The 16863-nt window shown below is 38.3% G+C and overlaps 2 protein-coding genes across 2 annotated transcripts in view; one reads left to right on the plus strand and one right to left on the minus strand.

Moving 5' to 3' along the window:
• LOC110494908 (zinc finger protein 721) overlaps positions 1 to 16863 on the plus strand; it is a 317665-nt gene that overhangs the window by 134233 nt on the left and 166569 nt on the right. The window lies entirely within an intron of this gene.
• On the minus strand, positions 7234 to 14913 carry LOC110517974 (zinc finger protein 2 homolog). Its single transcript, XM_036947927.1, has 4 exons — positions 14060 to 14913; positions 12460 to 12557; positions 12152 to 12329; positions 7234 to 8597 (listed from the first exon to the last, which is right to left on the minus strand). The coding sequence occupies exons 1-4, from the start codon at positions 14460 to 14462 to the stop codon at positions 7471 to 7473; spliced, it is 1806 nt and encodes a 601-aa protein (XP_036803822.1). The 5' UTR covers positions 14463 to 14913; the 3' UTR covers positions 7234 to 7470.

Below are 16863 nucleotides of genomic sequence, written 5' to 3' on the forward strand. Positions count from 1 at the left end.
AGTGATTCCGGGAAACATTTCAACAACTTAAAGGAAAAGAGAAGAGTCAGAACAATTCTCAGTCAAAAACAACAGCCAGAACAAAACATCTGTATTTGTTCAGGTCCTCTAACACTACACAGCCCATTCAAATAAGAAAAGCTTGATGATGAGTTGGTTATATGAATCAGCTGTGCTAGGGCACAAACCAAAACCTGCCCCCAGAAAACACATCCACAAACACAATACTTTATAATACATGCAGGAGGGAAAACACTGGAAAGTCAAGACACATTCAGAGTGTCTGGGGACTACTGACCCACCATGAATTGGGCCTTCATCTGTCCTCTGTTCAGTCTATATCTGTCCTATGTCCTACTGTTCAGCAGCCTACATCTGTCCTAATGAGCTGTGTAGTAGCCTGTATTCTGGTTATCTGTGATAGTAATGAGCCGTGTAGTAGCCCTATCTGATTATCTGTGGTAGTAATGAGCTGTGTAGTAGCCCTATCTGATTATCTGTGGTAGTAATGAGCTGTGTAGTAGCCCTATCTGATTATCTGTGGTAGTAATGAGCTGTGTAGTAGCCCTATCTGATTATCTGTGGTAGTAATGAGCTGTGTAGTAGCCCTATCTGATTATCTGTGGTAGTAATGAGCTGTGTAGTAGCCCTAACTGGTTATCTAATAGACCTAGGCCAACGACACATCATTTATTTCCTCAGCTTTCCTCCGCTGTGGCCTCAGTTTGCCTTTCACTCCTCATTGAATTTTTCCATCTTGGTATTGTTTTCTCAATCTCACTTCCTGTGAGATTTGTCATTCCGAATATATATATATATATATATATATATATATATATATATATATATATATATATATATATATATATATATATATATATATATATATATATATATGATTGACAAATAGCATAGAATCAGACTTTCCAAAATTATTCACATTTTAAAAGCTGCAACATTAGGATTTTAAACACGTCATTAGAACAGTTTGGAAAATACTCGTCATAACTTTTTGTCTTAATGCTGTTATGATATTTAAATTAGTAGGTTATTTTTTGGTCGTTTGGTTCCAATTGGGGGCGGGGCTTGCATGCATAATTTCTGTCTTGATAATGCTTTGTTATAAATGTTTGTTCAAATTTCTCATGTGATTTTTATATCTTCCTTCTCTCTCTCATTATTACTTGAGGGTTCCCATGTTTTAGGTTATTCAAAAACAACTAACTTTCTGATAAAGCCCTGTTAGATGTATCTATTGTTTGATCATGAAATAGCGCGGCACGAGAAATCTAACCGGCATTAAACTGAGTGTCTTAATAGACCAAGTCGTATCACCGCCCCCAGGTGGTGAAGGTAGGAAACAACACATCCACTCCGATGAGCCTCAACACTGGATCAAATGGAGAGAAAATAGAACATGTGAGCAATAAGACACCCGAGTGTCCACTATATAAATAGACTTCAGCTATTGGCCCAGATCATCCAATGTTCAACAGAGAAAATAATAATTTCTGATTGGATATTTTGCACTCTTTTATACAGACCCCTTGACTTTTTCCACATTTTGTTACATTACATTCTTGTTCTAAAAAGGATTACATTTATTTTACTAAGATTTTTATTCTACACACAATACCCCACAATGACAAAGCGAAAACAGGTTTGTATACATTTTTGCAAATGTATTTAAACAAAATCTGGAACTGATTTACATAAGTATTCAGACCCTTAACTCAGTACTTGATGAAGCAGACTCACTCTACCCCTGATACCAAATTAATTTTTGTTAAGGTCGGCAGGTAGCCCAGTGGGGCGGATAGATCATTGGACCAGTAACCGAAAGGTTGCAAGATCAAATCCCTGAGCTGACAAGGTAAAAATATGTCGTTCTGCCCCTGAACAAGGCAGTTGTTGTTGAACCCACTGTTCCTAGGCCGCCATTGAAAATAGCATTTTGTTCTTATTAACTGACATGTCTAGTCAAATAAAGGTAACAGTAAAAAAATAAAAAGGTGCGAAAATGAACTAAACGATTTGGTATCTTTTTGATTATGGAAGATTGAATAAGCGCACGTGAAACTGTTTGCTTGGAATAATTTGTAGCTGTCGTTTCTATCTGCGCATTAGAGAACCCCCGACTCAGTTTCCCCTCACAGAAAACACGCGCTACCGTAAAGTGTCGTCTATCCACTTAAAAGAAAATTCAGGCAGAAACAGATGGGTGACTTGACCGCCTTTTGCGAATTACGGCTCATTTGACCAAATCAAATGTATTTATATAGCTCGTCGTACATCAGCTGATATCTCAAAGTGCTGTACAGAAACCCAGCATAAAACCCCAAACAGCAAGCAATGCAGGTGTAGAAGCACGAAGCACTTGACGGCAGTCTTTAACACTGCACATTAGTTCAATTGTTAAAATAACTACAGAGTTTGTTCCACTGTTTTTAAAACAGCACTTACTGGTGTTAATCAGATCTCCAGTCTCCTCCAATGTGACAGTAATCTCCCCCTCCTCCTTCATTCCCTCTTTCACTCTTAAAGATTCTTCCTCTTCTTTCACCGTAACTTCTTCCTCTTTCACTGTAACAGCCTCATCCTCTACTTCTTGTTTAACTGTGACAGCCTCCTCTTCCTTCTCGTCTTTCACGGGTGCTTCTTTCTCCTCTTCTTTAGCAGGGAGGGAGTAGCTTAGTGAACTCATGGTCGAGGATGTTAGAAAGCTAGTTAGCATTAGCCTAATGTTACTTAGCTAGAGAGCTAACAACGTAAATAGTACATTAAATAGAGTAATTTGTAAATACGCAGACAGTGTGTTTAAAACTCTGAGGTTATTATACACAAAAATGGCCAAAAGGCTTCAATGTTTTAGTTTTATGTTGGCTAGCACTCTACCGAGGTGGATGAATTGCGGTTGTCGAAAAAACATCCCGTCCACTACATTATACGTCACGGAAGAGGCATCACCTGAAAGACTCATCGTCACCTGCTGTCTGGAGTGAGTAACACAGTTGAACAAAAACAATATTCTGGAAAACAACGTAAAAAAATAATTGTTAAATAATAATTGTTAAATAACCAGTTCTCTTACTTCTTACAGATATTAATTTCCTCTACGCAAATGTAGAGGCTGAATAGGGATTTGTACATTATGAATAAACCCCGTTAGGAATCAACCCTGTTAGCTTAACCCCATAAACCCAACCCCTAGCCTAGCTAATGTTAGCCACAACGCATAGAAATTGGTAACATATCATACGAAATGGATGGACATCCACAAACTAATACATACCATACGATTGGTAACATATCATACGAAATGGAGTGTCTCGGCTTTACACGTAATTTCAATGAAAATTACAATTGAACCAAAGTGGAATAGACGTTGAATTGACGTCTGTGCCCAGTGGGTTGCTAGTTATAAATATATTTGATAGTCTAGTGTCTCGCTACCAAAGCAAGCCAGCTAGCTACTAGCAAAGTAAATATGACATTAAATGGGACAACCAGCCATATCCGAGAGAAGTGCGTTTAAAACACAGCGGCAAATATACACAGAAAGCGCGGTAGCCATTTCCTGCAGTCATTTATGCTGCAATTATTTATTTATTTAAATGTATTTCAGAATTTCATTGTAAATAAAGGCTCATTCAAACATCCCGACAAAAATCTGGTGTTTCTATGTCAAACAGTTTTGTTATATTTTCTTCTGTGATGTATATGGAGTGTAATAAACAAACCCAAAACGTGTCTTCTTTTTTTGTTGTTGCCCGTAAAACATGTATGTGAGATGTATACTTTTCTTTAAAAGTGTATTTGTTTTGAGACGACCAAGAATCACTCTGTGTGACCCTGATTTAGCCCCCTTTGCAGTAAAAGGTTAAGAGCTTCAATGTTTCGGGTATGTTGGTTACCAAGGTAACCGACTAGCTGTTGTTGAGGAAGCGTCCCGTCCACTAGATTATACGTCACACTGGCCACACCATTTACTACCGACCGAAGTTGGTAATGCGCTGAACTAGGAAACTCAAACATTCCTGACTTGCTGATTAGTTGAACGCAAGTTTCCTAGTTCCGACTAGCACGTGAACGTGGTAAAAAAACTTTATTTTATTTTCAGACAAAACTCTTTATTTTTCATGTATTTTTATTTAAAAAACTATATGGATACGTACAAAAGAGAAGCATGTGTTGATCAGAACAGATTTTTAATGAGCAAGTTTTTAAAACGGGCTACTATACTACACATCTGCATTTAGGATATAAATCAAACAGATCATCTCACAATATGCAGCTGGATCTATACTGCTCCTACATAGTATAACAATGCAATGTATATAATGAACAGACTAGGTCTATACTGCTCCTACATAGTATAACAATGCAATGTATATAATGAACAGACTAGGTCTATACTGCTCCTACATGCTTGCCACAGATTGTGTGCAAGGATTCGAAATCATCACAGCACAGCTACATCATTCCATACATCAGAGGCAGGGTAGCCTAGTGGTTAGAGTGTAGGGGCGGCAGGGTAGCCTAGTGGCTAGAGTGTAGGGGCGGCAGGGTAGCCTAGTGGTTAGAGTGTAGGGGCGGCAGGGTAGCCTAGTGGTTAGAGTGTAGGGGCGGCAGGGTAGCCTAGTGGTTAGAGTGTAGGGGCGGCAGGGTAGCCTAGTGGTTAGAGTGTAGGGGCGGCAGGGTAGCCTAGTGGTTAGAGTGTAGGGGCGGCAGGGTAGCCTAGTGGTTAGAGTGTTGGGGCGGCAGGGTAGCCTAGTGGTTAGAGTGTAGGAACGGCAGGGTAGCCTAGTGGTTAGAGTGTAGGGGCGGCAGGGTAGCCTAGTGGTTAGAGCGTTGGACTAGTAACCGGGAAAGTTGCAAGTTCAAACCCCCTGAGCTGACAAGGTACAAATCAGGTACAGTGAATTTGTTCTTTAACTGACTTGCCTAGTTAATTAAAGGTAAAATAAAATAAAAATAAGAGAACTGACTAAACATCTCACCAATTGCTCTACCAGGTACAATGGAAAGCTTGTCAAAAAATCTGAAAGAAGCAGATGAAGCCACACCAGATGGGACACCAATGTAGAGTTGGGCTGTATGTTGTGATTAAACAGTGAAATAAGAAGAGTACATGTGAAGTTGTTTGGTACTTTTTAAAAATTTTAAATACTAAGTACTTTCACAACTATTTTAAATACTAAGTACTTTCACAACTATTTTAAATACTAAGTACTTTCACAACTATTTTAAATACTAAGTACTTTCACAACTATTTTAAATACTAAGTACTTTCACAACTATTTTAAATACTAAGTACTTTCACAACTATTTTAAATACTAAGTACTTTCACAACTATTTTGAATACTAAGTACTTTCACAACTATTTTAACTACTAAGTACTTTCACAACTATTTTAAATACTAAGTACTTTCACAACTATTTTAAATACTAAGTACTTTCACAACTATTTTAAATACTAAGTACATTCACAACTATTTTAAATACTAAGTACTTTCACAACTATTTTAAATACTAAGTACTTTCACAACTATTTTAAATACTAAGTACTTTCACAACTATTTTAAATACTAAGTACTTTCACAACTATTTTGAATACTAAGTACTTTCACAACTATTTTAACTACTAAGTACTTTCACAACTATTTTAAATACTAAGTACTTTCACAACTATTTTAAATACTAAGTACTTTCACAACTATTTTAAATACTAAGTACATTCACAACTATTTTAAATACTAAGTACTTTCACAACTATTTTAAATACTAAGTACTTTCACAACTATTTTAAATACTAAGTATATTCACAACTATTTTAACTACTAAGTACATTCACAACTATTTTAAATATTAAGTACATTCACAACTATTTTAAATACTAAGTACTTCCACAACTATTTTAAATACTAAGTACTTTCACAACTATTTTAAATACTAAGTACTTTCACAACTATTTTAAATACTAAGTACTTTCACAACTATTTTAAATACTAAGTACTTTCACAACTATTTTAAATACTAAGTACTTTCACAACTATTTTAAATACTAAGTACATTCACAACTATTTTAAATACTAAGTACTTTCACAACTATTTTAAATACTAAGTACATTCACAACTATTTTAACTACTAAGTACATTCACAACTATTTTAAATACTAAGTACATTCACAACTATTTTAAATACTAAGTACTTTCACAACTATTTTAAATACTAAGTACTTTCACAACTATTTTAAATACTAAGTACTTTCACAACTATTTTAAATACTAAGTACTTTCACAACTATTTTAAATACTAAGTACTTTCAGAACTATTTTAAATACTAAGTACTTTCACAACTATTTTAAATACTAAGTACATTCACAACTATTTTAAATACTAAGTACATTCACAACTATTTTAAATACTAAGTACATTCACAACTATTTTAAATACTAAGTACATTCACAACTATTTTAAATACTAAGTACATTCACAACTATTTTAAATACTAAGTACTTTCACAACTATTTTAAATACTAAGTACTTTCACAACTATTTTAAATACTAAGTATATTCACAACTATTTTAACTACTAAGTACATTCACAACTATTTTAAATACTAAGTACATTCACAACTATTTTAAATACTAAGTACTTTCACAACTATTTTAAATACTAAGTACTTTCACAACTATTTTAAATACTAAGTACATTCACAACTATTTTAAATACTAAGTACATTCACAACTATTTTAAATACTAAGTACATTCACAACTATTTTAAATACTAAGTACTTTCACAACTATTTTAAATACTAAGTACATTCACAACTATTTTAAATACTAAGTACATTCACAACTATTTTAAATACTAAGTACATTCACAACTATTTTAAATACTAAGTACATTCACAACTATTTTAAATACTAAGTACATTTACAACTATTTTAAATACTAAGTACTTTCACAACTATTTTAAATACTAAGTACATTCACAACTATTTTAAATACTAAGTACATTCACAACTATTTTAAATACTAAGTACATTCACAACTATTTTAAATACTAAGTACATTCACAACTATTTTAAATACTAAGTACTTTCACAACTATTTTAAATACTAAGTACTTTCACAACTATTTTAAATACTAAGTACTTTCACAACTATTTTAAATACTAAGCACTTTCACAACTGTGAAAGATGAATTGAACAACAATTGAAATGAATGAAGCCCTGCTCCAAAGACGTCTTCTACCCCCGTGTGCGTTTCTCATTTTCTTTCAGGCCCCTTAACTGAAGAAAACCCCTTTCTACACTGGGAAGCAAAGGTGAGGCTACACTCATGTGTGTGTCCTCTCGTGTGTTTTTAGGTGCACTAACTGCACAAAACCCTTTCCACACTGGGAACAGAGGCTCAGGCTTCTCTCCTGAGTGTGTCATTTTATGCGTTTTCAGGCTCACTACCCAGTTAAACCCCTTTCCACACAGAGCACTGGAATGGTTGTTCTCGTGTGTATTCTCATATGCTCTTTCAGATGCCATGAGTGAATATATCCCTTTCCACACTGAGAGCATTGGAAAGGCCTCTCTACTAAGTGTGTTCTCTCATGTGATTTCAGATCCCCTGAGGAGAAAAATTTATTTTCACACTTAGAGCATTGATACGGTTTCTCTCCAGTGTGTGTTCTTTCATGCACTTTTAAATGCCCTGACTGTCCAAAACTCTTTCCACACTGAGAGCAGTGATGAGGCTTCTCCCCTGTATGTGTTCTTTCATGATCTTTCAGCTTCCCTCTCTGGGTAAAACTCTTTCCACACTGGGAGCATTGGAATGGCTTCTCTCCTGTGTGTATTCTTTCATGGTCTTTCAGATGCGATGACTGGATAAATCCCTTTCCACACTGAGAGCATTGGAAAGGCCTCTCTACTAAGTGTGTTTTCTCATGTGATTTCAGGTACCCTGATGACAAAAATTTCTTTTCACACTGGGAGCATTGATATGGCTTCTCTCCAGTGTGTGTTCTTTCATGCACTTTTAAATGCCCTGACTGTCCAAAACCCTTTCCACACTGAGAGCAGCGATGAGGCTTCTCACCTGTATGTCTTCTTTCATGATTTGTCAGCTTCCCTCTCTGGGTAAAACTCTTTCCACACTGGGAGCATTGGAATGGCTTCTCTCCTGTGTGTATTCTTTCATGCTCTTTCAGATGCGATGACTGGATAAATCCCTTTCCACACTGAGAGCATTGGAAAGGCCTCTCTACTAAGTGTGTTTTCTCATGTGATTTCAGGTCCCCTGATGAGAAAAATTTATTTTCACACTGTGAGCATTGATACGGCTTCTGTCCAGTGTGTATTCTTTCATGCACTTTTAGATCACCTGACTGTCCAAAACCCTTTCCACACTGGGAGCAGTGATAAGGCTTCTCCCCTGTATGTGTTCTCTTATGTTGTTTCAGGTGCCCTAACCGGATAAATCTCTTTCCACACTGGGAACAGTGGTGGGGTCTTGCTGGTTTGGATGTCACTGGGGCCGATTCCCCCGTAGGACTCTTCCTAGTGTCAGAGCGAGAGTCTGGCCTCTCTCCTGTCAAAGACAAACATAGTATTTGGTTAAAACAGAATGAATGAAACCTACACATGATAAAAATGTCTTATGTGGTTTAATCAAGTCTCGATTCCTCATTAGAAAATAAGTAGTTTGGATCCTGAATGGATCCTGAATGCTGATTGGTTGATACACATTTGCAATAATCCACTGGTAATACATGTTAAAAGTTCAATTTGAATTATCCCAAAAGATCCACTGCCCCACAGCCCAGCCAGGCCATGTATAAACTAATCTCCACTGTCCCACAGCCCAGCCAGGCCATTTATAAACTAATCTCCACTGTCCCACAGCCCAGCCAGGCCATTTATAAACTAATCTCCACTGCCCCACAGCCCAGCCAGGCCATTTATAAACTAATCTCCACTGTCCCACAGCCCAGCCAGGCCATTTATAAACTAATCTCCACTGTCCCACAGCCCAGCCAGGCCATTTATAAACTAATCTCCACTGCCCCACAGCCCAGCCAGGCCATTTATAAACTAATCTCCACTGTCCCACAGCCCAGCCAGGCCATTTATAAACTAATCTCCACTGTCCCACAGCCCAGCCAGGCCATTTATAAACTAATCTCCACTGTCCCACAGCCCAGCCAGGCCATTTATAAACTAATCTCCACTGTCCCACAGCCCAGCCAGGCCATTTATAAACTAATCTCCACTGTCCCACAGCCCAGCCAGGCCATTTATAAACTAATCTCCACTGTCCCACAGCCCAGCCAGGCCATTTATAAACTAATCTCCACTGTCCCACAGCCCAGCCAGGCCATTTATAAACTAATCTCCACTGTCCCACAGCCCAGCCAGGCCATTTATAAACTAATCTCCACTGCCCCACAGCCCAGCCAGGCCATTTATAAACTAATCTCCACTGTCCCACAGCCAGGCCATGTATAAACTAATCTCCACTGTCCCACAGCCCAGCCAGGCCATTTATAAACTAATCTCCACTGGAAGAAAAGCATATAAGCATACGGTCATCATTAACCCATGGCTACTAGCCTAACATTTGGTTTGGAACAGAGGGACATCATTAACCCATGGCCTCTAGCCTAACATTTGGTTTGGAACAGAGGGACATCATTAACCCATGGCTACTAGCCTAACATTTGGTTTGGAACAGAGGGACATCATTAACCCATGGCTTCTAGCCTAACATTTGGTTTGGAACAGAGGGACATCATTAACCCATGGCTACTAGCCTAACATTTGGTTTGGAACAGAGGGACATCATTAACCCATGGCTACTAGCCTAACATTTGGTTTGGAACAGAGGGACATCATTAACCCATGGCTACTAGCCTAACATTATTATCAATACACTATAAAGGACTGTTTCAAACCTGTGGATTATAAAGGACTGTTTCAACCCTGTGGATCATCATCAACACACTATAAAGGACTGTTTCAGCCCTGTGGATTATCATCAACACACTATAAAGGACTGTTTCAACCCTGTGGATTATCATCAACAACACACTATAAAGGACTGTTTCAACCCTGTGGATTATAAAGGACTGTTTCAACCCTGTGGATTATCATCAACACACTATAAAGGACTGTTTCAACCCTGTGGATTATTATCATCAACACACTATAAAGGACTGTTTCAACCCTGTGGATTATTATCAACAACACACTATAAAGGACTGTTTCAACCCTGTGGATTATTATCATCAACACACTATAAAGGACTGTTTCAACCCTGTGGATTATTATCATCAACACACTATAAAGGACTGTTTCAACCCTGTGGATTATTATCATCAACACACTATAAAGGACTGTTTCAACCCTGTGGATTATTATCAACACACTATAAAGGACTGTTTCAACCCTGTGGATTATAAAGGACTGTTTCAACCCTGTGGATTATTATCATCAACACACTATAAAGGACTGTTTCAACCCTGTGGATTATTATCATCAACACACTATAAAGGACTGTTTCAACCCTGTGGAAGTTGTAGTTTTCCTAAGTGGCTCCCATATTGGCTGTAGTGTTTCCAAGCGCATGGCCAAGAGAGCGCGTTCTTTTTGTTTGTCTCAGGTAAAGACAATAACTATTCTCTGTCTTAAATTTTATAGATTATTTACGTATTAGGGTATCTAAGGTTTAATTATAAATGTTGTTTGACTTGTTTGGATAAGTTTATGAGTAACGTTTGGGGTTCATTCATTTGTATGCATTTTGATGAAGGGAAATCGGTGGATTATTGACTGAAGGGTGCCAGCTGAACTGAGTTTTTATGGATATAAAGAAGGACTTTATCGAACAAAATTACCATTTGTGATGTATCTGGGACCTTTTGGAGTGCCAACAGAAGAAGATCCTCAAAGGTAAGGCTATATATTATATTATTATTATTATTATACACTATATTATATCGCTATTTCTGACTATCGTGTCGCAACTGCCTGCTTGAAATCTGGGTTTCATGTTTTTGTATGCGGGGCGCTATCCTCAGATAATCGCATGGTTTGCTTTCGCCGTAAAGTCTTTTTTTGTAAACTGACACCGGGGCTGGATTAACAAGAAGTTAAGCATTATTTTGATGTATTACACTTGTATTTATATGACTGTTAAATATTTATACTTCTGTTGTTTGAATTCCATGTGTTTTTTAATCGTTTTGATGTCTTCACTATTATTATTCTACAATAGAAAAGTCAAACATTTTAAAAAAAACTTGATTGAGTAGGTGTTCTAAAGCTTTTGGCCAGTAGTGTAGAATAATATATTTGTAGATCAGATGGTAATGAGGCCAATACAGACCACATTGACGTGTCTGGAGTTTAGTTCGCCTGTTCTACAGTCTAGTAAAGAAAGGGGGGGTTGACTGGGACAGGCAATGTAACATCCATAATGTTTTAAGGAAAAGTTTTTGTAAAACAAGCACCTTACATTGGATCATCTTGAAACTTTTTCTCCAAAGCTAACTTTCATCAAGGATTTATATGGTCTATTGGTTTCTCTCTAAAGCTAACTTTCATCAAGGTTTTATATGGTCAATTGGTTTCTCTCTTTTCATTGGCAGAATCCTTTTTCAGTGTTATGATATTCATTACATCCATATACACTACTCTATCTTCCTGTCAACTACCAGAACTCTGCTGGTTGTCCTGGTAACAGATACCAGTCTATCTTCCTGTCAACTAACAGAACTCTGCTGGAACACTGTAAAGTCCATGGAGAATAAGAACACCTCCTCCCTGCTGCCCACTGCACTGAAGATAGGAAACACTGTCACCACTGATAAGTCCACCATAATTGAGAATTTCAACAAGCATTTTTCTATGGCTGGCCATGCTTTCCACCTGGCTACTCCTACCCCGGTCAACAGCACTGCACCCCCCACAGCAACTCGCCCAAGCCTTCCCCATTTCTCTTTCTCCCAAATCCAGTCAGCTGATGTTCTGACAGAGCGGCCAGTCTATCTTCCTGTCAACTAGCAGAACTGTGATGGTTGTCATGGTAACAGATACCAGTGGGCAGATCTATTGTATTTGTTCAAACTGAACTACAGCACTTACTTTGATGAGTCAAATCTGATCCTTTCTTCTCTTCTCCTCCTCTCACAGTTCCACTCAGCCCCGTTGTTTTCCTGCAGTCCACCAGCAGCACAGACAACCTCTTCATACCCAGCAGTAAGGTGCTACTGGGAGAGGCACGACACGGGGACTCCGGGAGGGAGGAAGGGCTAGCGTTGTCCTGGTAACCATAAAGAGGGAACACAGACACATATCATTATGGATGCTGATGTCACTGTTGTCATAAAGTTCTTTACATAAACCCAGCCCCCGATAGAGCAAGCTGTATGCTAGACCAGACCAAGCTGTACCATCTGGTGTTCTGATCTGGAGAGACTCTTCTCTTCCTCGTCAGCATCAGGATGTTGTTGAGGCTCCCCAGAGGATCCACGATAGTCGTGTCTCTCTCCTGTGTGAACAATCATAGGGTCTTACAAGAGGCATTAATATCTCTGAACAGGGCCTACAATTTAATGAGAAGATTAACGAGAAGTGTATCTTTAAAATGGTGGATAATACTTGTATGTTTGAGGAATTTTAATAATGAGATTTCTGTTGTTTGAATTTGGCGCCCTGCAATCGCTAGCATCCAGAACGATCCCAGAGAGGTTAAGGACTGTTTCAACCCTGTGGATTATCATCAACACACTATAAAGGACTGTTTCAACTAGAGGTCGACCGATTATGATTTTTCAACGCCAATACCGATTATTGGAGGACCAAAAAAGACGAGTGACGTTTGAAACACTATTAGCGCACACCCAGCTAACTAGCTAGCCATTTCACAATAATCTACAGGGTTGAGTTTTTTCAATTCAATAACGCCATAGAGATTTCAATCGGATCGGTCTGTCTTACCTTATAGGCCTAACTCAAATACTACGGACCTAATAACGCCATAGAGATTTCAATCGGATCGGCCTGTCTAACCTTATAGGCCTAACTCAAATACTACGGACCTAATAACGCCATAGAGATTTCAATCGGATCGGCCTGTCTAACCTTATAGGCCTAACTCAAATACTACAGACCTAATAACGCCATAGAGATTTCAATCGGATCGGTCTGTCTAACCTTATAGGCCTAACTCAAATACTACGGACCTAATAACGCCATAGAGATTTCAATCGGATCGGTCTGTCTAACCCTATAGGCCTAACTCAAATACTATGGACCTAATAAACGCCATAGAGATTTCAATCGGATCGGTCTGTCTAACCTTATAGGCCTAACTCAAATACTACGGACCTAATAACGCCATAGAGATTTCAATCGGATCGGTCTGTCTAACCTTATAGGCCTAACTCAAATACTACGGACCTAATAAACGCCATAGAGATTTCAATCGGATCGGCCTGTCTAACCTTATAGGCCTAACTCAAATACTACGGACCTAATAACGCCATAGAGATTTCAATCGGATCGGTCTGTCTAACCTTATAGGCCTAACTCAAATACTACGGACCTAATAAACGCCATAGAGATTTCAATCGGATCGGCCTGTCTAACCTTATAGGCCTAACTCAAATACTACGGACCTAATAAACGCCATAGAGATTTCAATCGGATCGGCCTGTCTAACCTTATAGGCCTAACTCAAATACTACGGACCTAATAAACGCCATAGAGATTTCAATCGGATCGGCCTGTCTAACCTTATAGGCCGATAGAACTCAAATACTACGGACATAAGACATTTTCTCCAATCTGGGCGTTTCCTTCTCTCCCTAAAGCGATGCTGTTTTTCAATGTTAACGTTTTGGTGATGGCCCTCTGTCTTTGTAGCTTCAACAATTCCTACAATACAGAATAAATTATTCAAGTGTAGAACTTCAGTACAATACCCCTTAAAAAACATTCTTTTTTAAACAACTGCAGAGTTTGTGCCACTGTTTTTAAGACAGTACTCACTGGTGTTAATCAGATCTCCAGTCTCCTCCTCCTCTTTCACCGTGACAGTCATATCTTCCTTTTCTTCCTCCTCTTTCACTCTAAAAACGTCCTCTTCCTCCTTCACCAACACAGCTTCTTCCTCCCCTTTCCATGTGACAGTCATCTCCCCCTCCTCTTCCTCCTTCACTAACACAGCTTCTTCCTCCCCTTTCACTGTGACAGTCATCTCCCCCTCCTCTTCCTCCTTCACTAACACAGCTTCTTCCTCCCCTTTCCCTGTGACAGTCATCTCCGGATCCTCGCCTTTCACGGTGATATCATCCTCCTCTTCCTCTTTCATGATAATGTTCAGCCCCAGAGCCTCTTTTTCCGACCAGCAGACCTCTTCTTTAATAGGGGTCGAGTAGCTTATTGAGCTCATGGTGGTGGATGTTAGTTGGCTAGCTAGTTAATTAGCATTAGCGACTAACGTAGTGCTAGGCTATCTTAACACGTTAGCTAACAACATATTTTTGACATTTAATAACTAGTAAGCAGACAGACTGTGTGCTTAAAACCCTAATATACACAAAATGGTGAAAAGAGCTCCGATGTTTTGGTTTGTATGTTTGCTAGCAAGCTAACGAGTCCGTCTTGCTGTTGAAAAGGCTTCCCGCTCCGTCCACTAGATTATACGTCACGCAAGAAAAATTACTTGAAAGACTCACATCGCCATCTGCTGACTGGAGTGGGTAACGCAATTTTGGAAAATATTCACTACACCGTGTTTATTCTGCCAAACAATATGTCATAACAAAATAACCAGATATTTGTTTCCTTATGTAACGGATGTGAAGTGGCGGTGGTGCGAGGTAAATAGCGTTTCAATCAGCCAATGGCCAGAAATGTCAAACTACAGAAACAAACAATCTAAGATGACAGAAAAGTGAACAATGAAATATGATCACTTGTCTTAAAGGGATAGTTTTATGGTTTTAGCTTTTCATCCAAACCAAGTTTTACTAAACTGGTTGTTTAGCAACATCTCTAACCTCCTGGATCTAAGCTTTATTTACTAAACTAGTTGTTTAGCAACATCTCATCTCCTGGCTCTAAGCTTTATTTACTAAACTGGTTGTTTAGCAACATCTCTAACCTCCTGGCTCAAAGCTTTATTTACTAAGCTGGTTGTTTAGCAACATCTCATCTCCTGGATCTAAGCTTTATTTACTAAACTGGTTGTTTAGCAACATCTCTAACCTCCTGACTCAAAGCTTTATTTACTAAACTGGTTGTTTAGCAACATCTCTAACCTCCTGGCTCAAAGCTTTATTTACTAAACTAGTTGTTTAGCAACATCTCTAACCTCCTGGCTCAAAGCTTTATTTACTAAACTGGTTGTTTAGCAACATCTCTAATCTCCTGGCTCTAAGCTTTATTTACTAAACTGGTTGTTTAGCAACATCTCTAATCTCCTGGCTCAAAGCTTTATTTACTAAACTAGTTGTTTAGCAACATCTCATCTCCTGGCTCTTTGTTGCAATATAGTGGAGATGGAACCAGTTAGAGATGCATTTACAATGAGGAAGGAGCGAGAAGGGCAGACCTCTTGTCCCATACTTTAAAACATTCAATTAACCTTCTTCACACACACACACACACACACACACACACACACACGGTTATATCAACGCTTTATTAAATTAGGCTGTCTCATAAACATGGTTATATCAACGCTTTATTGTGATTGGTTAGGCTGTCTCATAAACATGGTTATATCAACGCTTTATTGTGATTGGTTAGGCTGTCTCATAAACATGGTTATATCAACGCTTTACTGTGATTGGTTAGGCTGTCTCATAAACATGGTTATATCAACGCTTTATTGTGATTGGTTAGGCTGTCTCAAACATGGTTATATCAATGCTTTATTGTGATTGGTTAGGCTGTCTCATTGTTGCGAGAATTATGTTCTCAATGTTCATAAACCACTTTAATTAAACTACTCAGTCTGCAACCCAGAATTTGTAAGATTCTGGTTAAATGAAACAGACGGAGGCCCAGCTATGATAGTCAAAATGTTTATTCACGAGAGCGCTAGTCCGTTGCACAAAACCATTCATATTATACGGGCTACTTACGCACTTACATTCACACACAGACAGTAGGTATAATACGCACATACTGTATCCCCACCCAGCCGACAAAGATTAGGGAGACCGTGGGAAGCACTCCTTGTCCTCCCTCAAGATTAGGGAGACCATGGGAAGCACCCCGTGTCCTCCCTCAAGATTAGGGAGACTGTGGGAAGCACTCCCTGTCCTCCCTCAAGATTAGGAGGGACTTGAGAAGCACTCCCCGCCCTCCCAAATCTCTCAGAGGCCCCTAGAAAGGTTGGCACCGAATTTTGCTCAGACAGTCTGTGTTTTAAGATACTATAAAGATATATTGTACAGATATATTGTTTTACTCTAATTCTGACTAAAACTACACATATCATTAATTATGCTTTTACTGACAAACTACACACATCATTAATTATGCTTTTACTGACAAACTACACACATCATTAATAATAATTTTATGATTCTAATCAATTTCATACAATTACATGGTTTCAGGGTGGAATATTCTAATCATTAATTTAAACATATATAAATTCCATTAACACTCATACACATGGCTATATCAAAGACTGTCTCACTGACAGGTAAAATATGAACTGCAGTTTACAGACAAGAAAAGGACATGGCTATATCAAAGACTGTCTCACTGACAGGTAAAATATGAACTGCAGTTTACAGACAAGAAAAGGACATGGCTATATCAAAGACTGTCTCACT

This window comes from Oncorhynchus mykiss, chromosome 17, assembly GCF_013265735.2.
Source record: "Oncorhynchus mykiss isolate Arlee chromosome 17, USDA_OmykA_1.1, whole genome shotgun sequence".
NCBI lineage: Eukaryota > Metazoa > Chordata > Actinopteri > Salmoniformes > Salmonidae > Oncorhynchus > Oncorhynchus mykiss.

Coding starts and splice junctions, on each gene's coding strand:
- LOC110517974 (XM_036947927.1), bottom strand. CDS start 14,462: ATGAGCTCAATAAGCTACTCGACCCCTATTAAAGAAGAGGTCTGCTGG. Junction 12,558..14,059: donor TGGAGATCTGATTAACACCA/GTGAGTACTGTC, acceptor TTGTTCACACAG/GAGAGAGACACGACTATCGT. Junction 8,598..12,151: donor ATCAGATTTGACTCATCAAA/GTAAGTGCTGTA, acceptor TGTCTTTGACAG/GAGAGAGGCCAGACTCTCGC.